This window comes from Grus americana, chromosome 1, assembly GCF_028858705.1.
Source record: "Grus americana isolate bGruAme1 chromosome 1, bGruAme1.mat, whole genome shotgun sequence".
Lineage (NCBI taxonomy): Eukaryota > Metazoa > Chordata > Aves > Gruiformes > Gruidae > Grus > Grus americana.
In genome coordinates, this window is record NC_072852.1 from 99967008 (window position 1) to 99982091 (window position 15084).

Consider the following 15084-nt stretch of genomic DNA (forward strand, 5'->3'; position numbering starts at 1 on the left):
TCAGTCAGTGGACTTTGCGTTATGCATATATAGTAATCATAAAAATAAAAATGGCAAGTTTGCCTTTTTTTTTTCCAAAGGACTTCTGTGACAAAAATATTTTCTTGCAAAGCATTATCAATATAAAAGACCTGAAAGATTCTAGTGTATTTTTGCAATACTTTAGAATTACTTAATTTTGTCATGTTCCAGTAAAAAGCTGTTCTTGTTCTCCATTTATATCTTAAGTGTAATCAACAAAGAAACTATTCACATACTCCAAGTCATTTTAGCAGCTGAGAGTCTTACATGCGCAGCTTCTTTACTGGGCTCATGAAAGGTAAACATGGTCCCAAGTTATTTCAATGTGATGACTCATGGGATGAAAATAAACAGGGGCATTGTGAAACAAGATTTAAATAAAATTAGGTAAAAACCAAAAAAACTTTTGTTTCTTCTTATTTTTTTAATTCGTTTTCTTCTGGATCGTTAATTTTCCCCACAAAATATTAAAGCAAATGGAAGGAGTCATTTGTCTCAGTGTCACACAATGTCAGTGAGAATGACCTTCCTATTTTTCTTTTTTAATATGTCTGTATATTCTATATTTCTACATTTTTATATTTTATAACTGAACTATAGCAATAATAATCTTGGTGCAAACTGAGAAGAAAATTGACCCAGTGCTGTCCCTTGTTTTATGTTAGTTTTCTTAGAGAAACAAAGTATTATTGCCTATACATCTTCTCCCTGATTAGGTTCTGCTAGAGCGTATTGTAGCCTTCCATAGTGAACAACACTCATATTTGAACCTTAATTTAGACAAAATGGGAATGTATTAAAATGCAGACTAGGCTTGGCACTCTGGAGGGACATAACAGGTCAGAATTCTTTTTTTTTTCTGTTGTAAATCATAGATACCATATGTGACTATGGTGCCATTTAAATACTTGTCAAATTAAGAGATAATACAGAGAATTTTTTAGGTGTTGACATTGGAGAGAGTCTTTTTTTAATCTTTCTTCATTTGTGAACACAAATCCTGAACACAATCAGTGTGAAAGGTCATTTCTTATGTCAAATACGTAGCTTGATCTATTCAATTGTTATTCAGAGAACAGTTTAAAAGACCCATACAGTGCTTCAAAACATTCTGGAAAATAGTCCTAAAGAGATCTTGAGAGGTCATCTACTCCTTTTCCATGTCCAAGCTAGAATCAAGCCATATCTCTTTTGTTCCAATTAAAGCCCATGACACTTCTCCTCCTGACAATGAAGAGCAAATTATTCTTTTCCAATTTGCAGTTATGCCTTCTGTTTTTGAAGGCTATTATCGTATCTCCTTGAAACGTTTTCATCTCGAGAGAACCATTCCTGTTCCTTCAATGTTTTCTTACCAGATATATTCTCATAAACAATTTCGGTTTTTTTCTGTTTGCTGCTCTTTATTCCTTCAAGTCAATCCACTTCCTTGAATTGTTGCATCCAAGCTGGATAAAGTGTTCCAAACTAATTTAGCAATGGGTTTTGCACCTATCTTCCAGTAGGTTTGCCTAGATCATGTTTCTCTTGCTTGCTGATGAGGATATCATGACAAAAGTTTTACTCCAATCAAAATGCGTAATATTTTGCTTCACCTCTATCCACAATACCTGTTCTGGTCTAAAAAATAGAATAGTTGTGACAGTTTTTCTGACAAATTCACACTGGATTTTATTTATCCCCTAGGTGCTTATTAACAAGTCAAACATTTCTTTCATGAACTGAAGCTAAGCTGATTTTCTTGCATCTCATTTTATCCATTTTACTAGATAAATATAACATGGACTATTTATAAACCAGCAGCAAAACAGAACATACATATTGGGGGTTGATAAATTATATTTCTATATAGATGCATAGATATGGATGTGTATAGAACCAGGTGTGTAAATATGCATATATACACATAGCAGGACTATATGTAACAGCTGTGAGTATATATAACAAGTATATATATATGTCTAGAGACAGACATGCAAACGTTTTTCTGTGCAGTATTCTAGTATTTTTGAAATGGGACTGTAAATAATGGAATTTGGTAGAACTAATGTGATTTGTACCTTGGGGTACAGAAAAGTGCCTAAGTTTATAGCATACCTAAATGCAAATTTATTTCCCATACTTCTCAGTGTTTTACAGGCTTCACAGTAATCAGTAATTGTTTGGCTGATTTCTTGTTTTCAGTCAAGGAATGTGATCTGAACTGCAAATAATTTCCCTTCCTTCTCCTTATATCTGCAGGAACCTTGCTCAGCTATCATGGGCTGTGGGAAAAAAATTGATAAATCAATAAAAAAAGGTTTATATTGGCTTCTACACATCATAGCAAAAGATTTTGATGCCTTAAATGAACGCATCCAAAGAGACACTACAGAACAAAAAGCATATGAAGAACAAAAGAAACTAGAACGAGCTGAGCGAGTGAGAAGGATACGAGAAGAAAGGTATTCTCTCTGGAATTTCTCCTACCTCCCCTTCCTCCCTTTCTCTAAGATATTTGATTCATTCCTGTACATAGATCTAGTGAGAACCAAGCCATCAAGGACTTAAAGCTTACAAGCCAAGAGTCTCCATATTAAAAGTACGGACCTGAATGCTAGAGCCTTTCTTTAAGACCTACAAGTTTTTGCCTGGTTCATCCCCTTTCTTTTATTTGCTCTATGCTGGAAATGTACCATGAATGAGAATTCCAAGGTAGTTGTGGAATAAATTTGGCCTTGCTAATATAACTTCACAGGAGGCTAACCTAAAAAATAAATCCTGTCATTTAATCTTAAGTTACCTTCAAGTGTGTTCTAAAATAAACTTTTATTAACCTAAGTTAGACTTTGTAACCCATATGTGAATATCAAAGACCAGATGTGAAACTTTATTCAACACTATGCTTACTAAACTTCAGGATATCCAGCTGGCGAGGCATGGAGAGACTGAAGATGATGCAGGGTGGGGAAGCAGGACAAGTGGTTTATTACTTCCCTTCAAAGCCCTTTGTGGTCATCAGCAGCCCACCATGGTTCCTATTAGAGACTGATGTGAATCATTTCACTGGGGCATTCTTAAGAAATTTGCTGAGCATCCCTGTCTCCCCCATCTGCCCTATATATGCAGAGATTTGCGAGTCTCTGTTACTGTGAGAAGTAGCTGAGAAGGTACTGTGAAATGTTTTGGCTTGTACTCTTGCTTATTTGGTTTAATTCAGCAAGTAAGTTTGGGCACAAACTGGAACACAGGAAGTTCCATCTCAACATGAGGAAAAACTTCTTCACTGTGAGGGTGACCGAGCACTGGGACAGGCTGCCCAGAGAGGTTGCGGAGTCTCCTTCTCTGGAGATATTCAAAACCCACCTGAACGCCATCCTGTGCAGCCTGCTCTGGGTGATCCCGCTCTAGCAGGGGGGTTGGGCTAGATGATCTCCAGAGGTCCCTTCCAACCCCTACCAGTCTGTGAATCTGTGAAGTAAATTACTTAGCACATTTTAAACACCTGGAATTTGACATGGTCTTCATGCATATTTCACAAACATAAAAAGATTCACATGCTGTTAGTCTGACAGATGCCTCTACATAGACAAACCCCTCTGACCATGTTGGATTGTGTTGGGTTTATGCCACGTTGAGAGGTGCAGTGAGGAGGACTGACTTTGAGACATGCCTCAAAGAGATTGTCTGATGATATGATCATTTTCCATATATTCTGTTCCCGCTCAGTGATCTCGATTGTATTTGTTCACTGGAAGTATTGGTTGGGTCTGAATTGTATTAAAGGCTTATAAAGTTTTCCTAAATTTCTTGTGTCTTAGAGAAAAGCTAACTAGTAACTTCTGGTTTTACCTGTAGCTGAGGGCTTGTCTCAGATATAAGAGATGGCATTAACTCTCATTTTGCTGTTTTGTATCAAATCAATTTCTTACTGTAAGAAACAGGTTAATCTTGATTCAAGTGTAACTCTGTTTCATTCTGGTTTAGTAATTCCCCACATTGCTTTTTGTTCAGATTTGCTTCCCTGAATGTTTTCTCAAATTGCATTTCCTCCACAATACGTTAGTAGCAATTGTCTTGTTCCAAATGGAAAACCAAAGAGAGAGGTAGTGCCAATAAGTTTTAACATAGCACTGGCCGTTCCTTCCAAGTCATATGATTTCATAGATAGATCGGTGACCTCCTTTTCATTCCCATCTGTGCCTCTGGACATTGGGGTTACTTCTTCTCTCAGTACTTGCAGCTGTGAAGTAGGTGTAACAGTGACTTCCTATGTGCAAGTACCATCAGATCAATTGATGAAAAGTATTTGATGAGCATATACTTTATTAATGATATAAGATTTAATACATAGTAATTTAATATTTCTTACATAGAGATCTGGTACATAACAAATAACTAGTGCTGGTGCAACAACAGTATACTGATGATTGTGTCTTTCTGAACTTTTCTGAGTTCAGTTGAAGCAAATATGATTCCCTAACTGTTACTACATAAACTGAACAGTGTGGCACCAGTTCTCCCTTATGGATATTAAGAAGAATCTAGAATTATGAGAAATGGAGGTGTATTAAAACTAGAATAATAGGTTTTGGATAGTCTAGTTTCCCACCACATGGATTTTTTTTTTAACTATTGAATACCATGAAAGCAATTGATATCAAAGATTGCCAGCGTGAAAATTTCAGCATACTGTTGAACAACCAAAACCTTCCAGTTACAGATGTATTCTGTCACATATCCTGTCCTCAGAAACTGCTTCTACTTCCTGAAGTGCTGATTGAACACTCAGGCACATGGCAGCATGTGTTTCTGCCTCTGCCATAACATACACTTGTGCTTTATTAATGTTAGCCTGTCATTGTGATTTCTGTAGAATGTTTTTCAACATACAGACGCATATTGTAAAAAGCAGCTGGTAAGAATTGCAGGATGAGTTAGATGACCTAGTAAGTCTTCTCTATTTTGTAAAACTTATGACTTGGCTTCTTCATAATTCTTTGATCATCCTTCTTCTTCCCTTTCCCCCTCTCCCACACCCCCAATAAAACCCCAAACAACCCCCAAAACACTAAAACAACAACATAAACCAAACAACAACAACAAAGGGAAAGAGAAGAAGGAAGAAATGTACCTGATGAGGAAGACCCTGAGCCTGGGAACTCTGAAAACCCCTTCCAGCCTATATCTGCTGTAATCTCTGAGGTATGAGAATATGTGGAAATCTGGATCATTTTAGACCTACTACTAACAAATGTCTGAGAGGTAATGAGAAAAAAGTTCATTTAGAGGAATTGTTCTAAGTCTGTGCACAGCATTATTATATGTATTCTTTTAATCTTGGCAGTCTTGTTTTATGTGCATTGAATCAATGCTTTCTTGTTAAGAAAATCCCCTATTATTGATTCAGGGACAAAAAGTTTTGAAGATGCAGTAAAGTAAAGGTAATAAATGCAATTGTTAAACTATTGTATATTCAGCAGTGGAAAATATTCAAGGTCTGGTAGTTTCTTGTAAAGTGTTTTGGTGATGTAGTGAGTCATATAAAATCTCCCTGACTACTTCATCTATTTAGATTTCTGAGTGTAACCTGTTTTCTGTCTAAAACTGAGACAATTGAGAAGTTTTCTTAGCTTTGAAATATGAAAAGCATATTAATATATAAAGTTTTCTTAACCTGTGTTTCTGAGTTCAGGTAGTTCTTATTTATTGTACTATTTTTTTTTATTCAGTTGACTTGAGATAACATAATCTCAAGAAACACGTAAACTCTCAGAGAATTTTTCCAGTAAGTAATACAAACATTTGCTTCTCTCCAGGACAAAAGTGCCCATATCCATATATCTTGTAAAGTAAGCTACATGCACATTAATGCACTTTATAATAACATACAGAGTAAGAAGGGTATAGCTGCAAGTTTTGCAGGGATGGTGATTTAGTGTTCTAGAACCTGTGAAACAGCCTATCATTGAGTCTGTGTGATGTAATTGGTCTTTGACCAAATCATGGTAGCACTTTCTGGATACTTAAACTAGGTGCATGTGTATTTTGTTAACGAAAAAAAAAAAGGTAATTGAAGAGGAAGAAGTATTAGGAGTTTTCTAGCTTTTTGCTCAGGACTGTTGTTGTTGTTTATACAGCTAGCATATTTTTTTTTTCATATGACCAAAAGGAAAGCAAGAAAAAAGGCTATAAACCTAAAGATCATTTCTTTTGCTGTTAATATTTTTTTCTTTTTTTTTTTTTTCCCCTTCCTGTGGACAGGATATTGGAAATTTAATTTTTTCACCTATTTGAAAATATTTTCTATGCTAGATGTGGTACAGAAAAATATTTAGGAAAATTTTGATTTTTAAAATAACCTTCCTGTCTTATTAGTCATTTTACAGCACTAGAAGTTGTTCAAAAAATTCTTATTTTTTTTGCTAGAATGAAAAACAAATTGAAAAAGAAAAGAAGCGGCAAAGGTTGGAGACTGAAAAGGCTACAATTGTCTTGAAATCACAAACAGAGCAGGAACAATTGGATGCCCAGCACTTATCAAGTAGCAGTAGCCAAAATACAAATGATAGTAGACCGGAGACATGCAATTCTACAACTTCACAGCTTTTGCAGCATGCAGAAGAGAATGAGCAGCAAGCCTCAGAATGCCTTGACTCAGGTAAAACTGCTTCCTTTTAATATATCATTTAATGTTGTTTTCCACGTAGCTTTTCCCTCTGTCTGTATTATTTTGCATGTTACCACATGACAATTTAATCTATTGAAAACATAAAAATGCACCATTAGGTTATTGTATTGGAAAGCTGCTTTGAAAAAGTGCAAGGTTTGTTGGTGTGACTGATACTGTGGCTGAAACTAGGTTCATTTTTATCATAATTGAATGTGTGGTCCATTTTCCATCAGTACCAAGCTACATAAAATTTCTTTATTAAAACATAGAGTTTGCATATGTTTTATGCTTGCAGTTTATTTTTTATAGCAAAATGTCAAGTAAAATTTGCATTTCACATAACTTTGTGTATAAGTTTGGACTGAAAACGCTGATGCATCTCACCCCAACAACTGTATTAAAAAATTATGTAAGATATTCTCTGAATATAACTGTATGATACGTAATGCTTTGTTTCTGTTTGGTATAGATAACAGTAAGAAAAAAAATAAAAAACCAAAATTAAAACGAGGCCACAGAGTAGAACCTGTTAATGCAGAAGACAGTGTTCCCAAAAATCCTACACCACCACCAGCTCTTCCACCAGGTAAGTGTACTAACAAACAATAATCCATGTCTCAATGTGTGGTTATTTATCCTTTAAAATACTAATTTTGAATGATGAAACTGGAATGATCTTCAGACAGAGATATGCTGCTAAACCTTACTCTCTAGCAAATCTTTGATGCAGTTTCTCACTTTATGGTATGTACTTTCAGCAGTATTGATTTGATCTATTCTGTTGGGGAAGATAATTTCACAAAAAAGTCAGAAACTTGACTACTCACTGATGAAAAACTGATTAAAAAATCAATATTTTTAAGGGTAAATCAGTTTTTGAAGTATTTCATCATTATTCATCATATATACAATATATTACATACTTTTGGCATTTCTAAATGCTTTGATTTCTCCTAAAGAGAACTGGCTTCCATACATTTCTTTGGAATCAAGTGCAGTCGTGGCGTGTTTTGACTGTCTCTGTTTTCCTTTAGTTGGCTGGGGAACTCCCAAACTTAATAGACTTCGAAAACTTGAGCCTCTTGGTGAAACACATCATGCTGGTAATTGAAATTATTTTGGGTTTTGTACTTTTTTTAAAGCATTCTCCATTGTTCATTCATTTCTACATTCATCTCATTCTTCATCTTTTTTTAATTTCTTAATGCCAATTTTCATTTACCAAAAGCTAACCCTTTTGCTTAGCAGAAAGCATCTTTTTGATTTTTCAAGCCTTATTTCTTTCTTTTACCAAAAAGAATATGTTCTCTCAGTTTCCTTTACAAAGCTTGAAGTGGCACAGGATATCAGATGCTATCAATGATCTGATTCTGATCACATAGAGTTAAATATTCTAAAGAGTAACAGGTCGAGTTACTTTGAGTCGAAACACATACTACATTCAAAAGGAAAGTTTCAAAGTCTATTTCCATTGTCCATATTTAAGCAGTTCATCATTATCTGACGCAATAAGGACAGGAGTTGGGTTACCTGGATACTGGAAGAAGTCTGAGGTACTCAGCAGAGAGGATACTGCAGACACGCCTAAGCAGGACTGGAGAGATCCAGCAGGGCTTATTAATTTGGGATCCATGGTGGCTCTTCCACATCCAGGCTGGTTCTGCACTAAGCTGCCTGTTGGTTTCCACACTGATCTTATAATCTGATCTGGAAATGCTAATTGCTTCACAATACTGAACCCAAACAGGCCCCATGTATTTCTGTAGTTCTGTCAGTTCTGAACATTCTTAGCCCACATCCAGATGAATTAGCTGTGCGTAAGCTGACTCCTTGTGTTGCCTCTTGAGATAGTCTACAGTTTCTTCTACCAACTGCTCCTGTTTCCATATGGTTTTAAAAGCATAGTCTGTATGATTTTTGTCATTGATTTGGGGGTGAGAAAGGAAAGCTAAAGACATGTGGGCATCTCTGAATTAAGTGCATTATGTTAGCAACTCCAAATGAGGGACTGCAATCCCAGCTAGGATGAAAAGCCCAACATAAATTTGATTGCAGAAGTAGTGAGACTTCCAACTGAAAACTAGGTTATTGGTCAGCAAGGAGAGGTGTCAGTGATAAAGATTGTGATCTGCTGCTTTACCTGAAGAGCCAGTGTCCCTGAAAGTGCACAAACTGGTAGGAGAAATAAGTTTAATAACTGGAAATGTCAAGGTGTAATAAGCAGATTCTTGATTTCTCTCTTCAGTAATGACTATTTTCTATTTTTGGAACACCATGGACGATTGTTTTTCATATACTCATATTGCATCTTTTTCTCAGTTTTAGATGGTAATTTCTTCATTTTTCTTACATTTTTATTTTTCAAATTTTGAAAAGCCAAGTGAGTATGGAGACATCTGGAGTAATGTGAGAGGAGGAGGAGAACCAAACTAAAGCAATGAGAACGCTTACACAAATTGAACAGAGAACATTAATTGAGGAACTGACAGAGAAAGGAGCTCAGTGCGGCTGTAGTGATCCTTGAGCTTAACCCTGACTTGAACTGATTATACTACTATCATGTAGTACAGCACCATGTAGACATACCTGCTGAAGTTCTGAAGCAACAGAACATGGAGCTTCTCTGCCAAAGAATCAAAAGATGCCTAAAGGGGAATTAAGATCTCTAAAAACTAGTTTTTCTTTTTTTACAGGAGTGTAATTCGTGTGCATAAAATGTAATTTGTAGTCTTAATCATAAAACCATCTTGCTCTTTTTTTTTTAAGGCATATAGAGAGAAGGCGGCAAGAAAGAAAAGCCAAATGAAGAGGTAGGGCCAGGGGAAGAAAGGGAAAGGGTGATGACTCAATTTTTATCTGTACCTAAGGGAGGTGTTGCATTTTGTAGCAAGAGCATGGGTGGGGCAAAGGAGGAAAAAACCCTCTTAAGCTGGGTTCCCTACTCACAGGTGTGTAAGTTAGTAACCTGAGACCTGTGTTGATTTAGTCCATTTGTAAAATAATAGTAGAAGTATTTTAGAATCTAATGATGGAAAACATGTTGGTAGGCGAATGATGTCTTGATCTGAGGTATAACTATTGAGATCAGAGGAAACTTGGAGTGCTCAGAACTTTGCAGCTGAATTCAAGATATTGCCTGCTGTTCGCTGAGATTTTTTTTTTTCAGGAATTTTGGGACACTCACAAGATTCACACAGATACAGAAAATCCTGAGAGCACGAAAACATCTATTAGGAAAGCACTATTTATAAATGAAAAAAGCTCTTAAAACACATGGTCCAGCATTGTCAAACCTTTAGTTAGGTCCCAATAGCACAAAGCATCAATTACTTATTTTGCTTAAAGCAGCTGCGTTTTTTCACTCAAACCATTTGAGAGCCATAGAATCAGAATCACTTAACACTACTAAGTCCATCTTGCACTGATTTTTAGCTGCCATCTGTTCTTGCCTGTTTTCTGTCATGAGACAGTGTTTTTGAATGAGTTTCTGCATATTTTGCAGATGGAGAACCTGATCCTGCTTGGAAACTCATTCTAGTTTTCCAAAGATTAGTGGAGCCTAACTTTGATCCATATTTTAGAATATTCCCTGAATTTCATCTTTCTGAAAACCAATCTCTCTTTGGCTGTCCCTTCAGCAGAGAAATAAATAATTTTTTTTTTTCCCCAGCTTTGCCCAAAATTCACTTCAAAGATGATTTTATAAGTTTTTCAGGCATTCAACCTTTGTAAAATAAAAAGGCCTGTTTTCCTTATTGGTTTCATGATTAACTGATATAAATGTCTTGAAGACACAATTTGCAGGGAAAGCTTAAAGTTTGTTTTGGTTTTTTTTTATTTCCTTTAGCTGGGACTTCAGTAAGGCTTTCTTTTCTGTGGGTTTTTGGATTCTCTGAGGTGCACTGTTTTCTATAGCAATGCTGCATTCTGCTGAACAATTTGCTTTGACAAACTGTTATTGGCCAAGTGGGTGAAAAGTCTTTGTATATGGGGCAAATGAGCACCTACCTTCACGTAGACCAGGCTGAAAAACCTCAGTTCCAGTAGGATGCCCAGTAGATGCTTTTGCCAGGACTCCAGGTAAAATTGTTTGTGTCCATAAGGGCAAGGAAAGAAAAAGTTTAAGGAGCCTTGGTTATGCATAGAGGTCATTTTCAGGAGTACTCTCAAAGTCTGTGTCCAAGACTGTATCAATGAAACATTTGATAGCTCCTTGAAGCTTCAAAACAGATATGACTTTTTGTAGTGTTGATTTCTGCTAGTCCATGGAAAACCACAGGAACAGGTGTGTCTCAGTATTCCCATGCATTCTAGTACGGGTCTTTGTCAGTTAGGATAGCAGTTATTCCTTTGGTTTTATTTTAAAAATGATTTTTTCTGGAAGTGTCACAGATATATATTTCAGCAGTAACATCTACCACATAAAATTAGTATAGTGTGAGGTTGAAACAACCTCCAAAGATCTGGTTTTCAGTGCTAGGTGTTCTCAGAGACATAAATCTGTCTTAATGGTTTAATGTGCAAACTGAAAAATTTAAGTGTTGGTGAGCAGCCTATTTAGTATACGTATTGAGTAATTTTTGTGTCATTCTTAGCAGAGAACATTATGTTGGATGTTTAGGCAGAGTTATCAGGCAGTAGAGTCAATTGTATAAATCTTTAATTATACACTTATTTTCACTAAAGACTGCAATTTTTCCAGTCATGCTAATGATTCTAGCACAACACTAGGTAATGAGTGTCTGTTTATTGCCACTGGAGGACACATTTGCAAGAATGATAAACCTCTCTCATTATAGGAGGTAAAATTGTCTGCCAGTCTTAAAGTAGTCTGCCAGACCTCAAGAATCTGACTAATAAAAACATCAATTGTCCAGCTTTTCATTTACCCTATAGTCATTTGTTGCTTTTCACATGCTGCTGTAACACTGAATTAGCTCTATTAAAATCAAAAGCTTTACAACGATAATGTACAAGTGTTATTATTTTACTGATTAAATGTAAGGATAACTAAAACCTTGATCCTACAGACATGTACACATATTCTTAGAGTTATGTAATCGCTTTTGTTAATTTTAGCACAAGAATGCAGTTTTAATGCAAGTTATTGCATATGTAGAACAAGTGGAATATATTTTTATTGGAAAATTATGATTTATTAAAGCTGAATTTTGTGTTGGCAGGCCATCAAGGCTTTGTTGGGGAGGATGTTGTCTGTATAAACAAAATGGAGATTTGAATGCTTCAAAAAGCTGCTTTTATTTTTTTCTTGATTTCTACCTGTTTCCTCTTACCATCTTTCATGATATGCTTTTGCTTGTGAAATGCTTTGCATGTACCAGTCTGCATGTTGGGGTTTTTGGTTGGGTTTTTTTTTTTATCAATTGCAAATGTTTGAGAAAACTTCTTATTATCATCTGGTGTACTTAATAACTTTGTTTTGAACAATTTTACTACTTTAAAATCCTTTCTTGACAAAAGGAAATGTTGTGCTTTTATCCAAAAATTCTTAATATAGTTCTTTTAGAAAGTCAGTGAAGCTTTCAAGATAGATGTCATGCATAAATGGCCCCAAAATTTTGGATGCTGCTTAGCATTACTGTCACTTAAAACTTGACTGCAATGCAGACTTGACTACAGCAACATTCATATTTTGATATTTCATTTTTTCAATTGTTATTTGTACACTTTGGATGTCTCATTTCCTATTTTTAGGGATGTTTACAGATCACCTTTGGGCTTGATCTTGCAAATGCTGATGCATGCATAACACAATGTAATTAAACCCTGCTTTCGTCAATACACCTCCAGACATTAATGAGTGCTATGTCTGAAGTTGCTTGAGTGAATTAGCTCTAAACTTGTGGGCTACCTAGCTTTCATTAAAGTAGCAAGAATTTAACTTATTTAAACATCCTTTAAGCAAGGGAGATGGTAAATGATGGATTAATGTGGTTTTCTTCTCTGGCATTTCTTTTCTTATACAGATTTCTGTGGAAAACCTCTGCCCCCGCTGACTATACGCCAAAGACCCAACAGTGATACGCATGATGTCATTGCTTAACTGGATCACAAATAGCATTTAAAAAAACATAATCAAAAAATCATATCAGAAACGGTTTTTGCCTTTGAAGAATTTTTTTTAAAATGACACTCTGTCAGATTGTTGCAAAATAACTTGGTGACAATTAAACCTGGAGTTCATTCTATCGTACTTAGTTGATCAGACTTTGTCATTTACTTTTCACATCACCAGCTGTTCTTCAGGATTTAGCATGAAATCAAGAAAGCTCTATGTGCCCATGGATGCTCGTATGAACATGGTATTGAATATTTATGGGGTTTACTTGTGAAAATACATAGCTGTAAACCTGAAGAAAAATACCTTCAAGATCACATAATACTGGATTGTACCTTCTTCCCAAGACCTTTCTCCAGGTGCTGCGCAGTCATTGGTATTTTTGCAGCTAATAAATGATTCTAAAGCATTTTGTAAGATTTGTGTATGATAGGGTGAATATAGGAATGTTATGCAACAAATATTGAGTATATTTTTCTAACTTTTTATAAAATTATTTGAAATTTTGAGTGGACACTCATACATACTACCAATAAAATGATACCTAGAAAGCATTAGAAAGCTAATAGTCTAATGCATACAAATAGAGTACATTTGACTCCTCTTACATTTCTCTTACAGTAGCAATACCTCTTATTAGGGATTACATTACAAGATGCATATTTCTGGCAGTCTGAAGGGAGGTAGAAAGGAAGGTTTAAGAGAAATATATTTTATACAAAATTAATGCTACTTTAATTGTCTGAAAGTTTTCTTATGTGATGTTTTCTTTGTTTTGTTAAATGAGTTCAGTGTAGGTAATAAATTCAGTTGAAAATAGAGCTGAATATTGTATTGTCTACTACAACATACAAGAAAATTGCACATAGTGAAAGTTTTGCACTAATGCAGTCGCCAATTTTGATGGAAAACTAAATCAACCAGTATGCAGATAAGCTCCAGCAGTTTTTAAGCTCAATAATACTAAAATACAGCCTTGAAAACTAAAGAAACCCCAGATTTTTAAGGACTTACATAATATTTCCATGTAATGTGTTAATTTTACATTAAAAAAAAAATCACATACAAGTGATACATAAACAACATGGGTTATAATTGGATATATTCCTATTTAAATGTTTTTCCTCTTACATTCGAGACAACCATTGGTATATTGTGTAAGGGTATATTGTCATGCCACTTAGTTACAGCAAGGATGAAACCCCCATTCAAAGGTTTTTTTGAAGAAGCGGTACTTGATGTTTTTCTATTATGCTCTCGGTCTTCCATAACATGGTATTACCAAATGATTTTAGTAGATGTTAAAACAATGCAATGTATATATTCAGCACTTTGACATTAGAAATCTTTGCCACATACCCCTTATGGCAATGAGTTGCACAAATAAACATCTACCATATCAATCAAAATGAAATTATTAAAATTTCTAAAGAGTATGTTTGAATGGGGGGGAAAAAATCAGTCTTAAGAATATTGTTTGGAACGGGTAGAGAGGAATATTCCGAGTTTGCTACTTTAGTGTAAGGATGAAACAATTTGTATGTGACTGTCAGCATGAGAAAGTTTTCGTTGTATTCTAATAGTGTAACATGGTTCAGTTTGATTATTCTCAGGATTTAGTCATTTTCACTTCAAACAAACACAATATCAAGTGGAGGGGCGGTTGCATAAAAGTTTATGTGTGCAATCTCAATCTTACTCTCTTTAGCTATGTTACCACTTACGGGTTTTTTTGGCTTAAAGGTTCTACTTTTACAGGCTTATTTTTTTACAGCTTGTTTCTAGAAATGTATTACCCTTTTATTTTAACACTTATCTAAAATAAATTAATGGAAGTCTTTATTAAAAATGAAGCTAAATACTGCTGTGGTAACAAAATTTGAGAAACTGAAATGTAAGATGTTGATACTTACATGTGAAATGTGTGTTATGTGTGGTGTGTGTGGACACGTGTATCAGTTTTGTTTCTGCTTTTAAAATAAATTTTACCAATATGTGACCAAAGTACTCAAAAACATTTCATACAGTTTTGTTTATTAAAATGCTCTGTAATTATTTACTACAGTAGTTCTTTCAGTAATTTATACTACCTTGACTTTATTTGCTCAAGATGACACTTATGTCTAGAATAAAACTAATGCACAGCATCAGTATGTTTCCCATATTATCATAAATTTACAATTTTTGGAAGCAAGTGTAGTCATAAACGTTTAATGGCTGCAAGTCTCATTTACATTGCTAAAATGTACAAAATAGACACCTTATACATGGAATCTTTGTATATTTTTACAACTGCAATGGGGTCAAATTTAGAATATATTTATAGATTGGC

At 35.0% G+C, this 15084-nt stretch overlaps 1 protein-coding gene across 9 annotated transcripts in view; it reads left to right on the forward strand.

Annotated features, from left to right (window-relative positions):
• Positions 1-14811, forward strand: part of ARL13B (ADP ribosylation factor like GTPase 13B) — a 50924-nt gene extending 36113 nt beyond the window's left edge. For 5 of the 9 annotated variants that reach the window (XM_054819126.1, XM_054819135.1, XM_054819193.1 and 2 more), the window contains 6 exons: positions 2263-2465; positions 5109-5205; positions 6430-6661; positions 7143-7259; positions 7708-7776; positions 12661-14811. In XM_054819126.1, coding sequence (XP_054675101.1) covers positions 2263-2465; positions 5109-5205; positions 6430-6661; positions 7143-7259; positions 7708-7776; positions 12661-12737 — 795 coding nt within the window. In that variant the 3' untranslated portion in view covers positions 12738-14811. Of the gene's footprint in view, positions 1-2262; positions 2466-5108; positions 5206-6429; positions 6662-7142; positions 7260-7707; positions 7777-9439; positions 9484-9839; positions 11885-12660 lie in introns of those variants that run through there. The other 4 variants (XM_054819145.1, XM_054819155.1, XM_054819173.1 and 1 more) reach the window with 4 other exon arrangements.
• Positions 14812-15084: the final 273 nt, after the last annotated feature.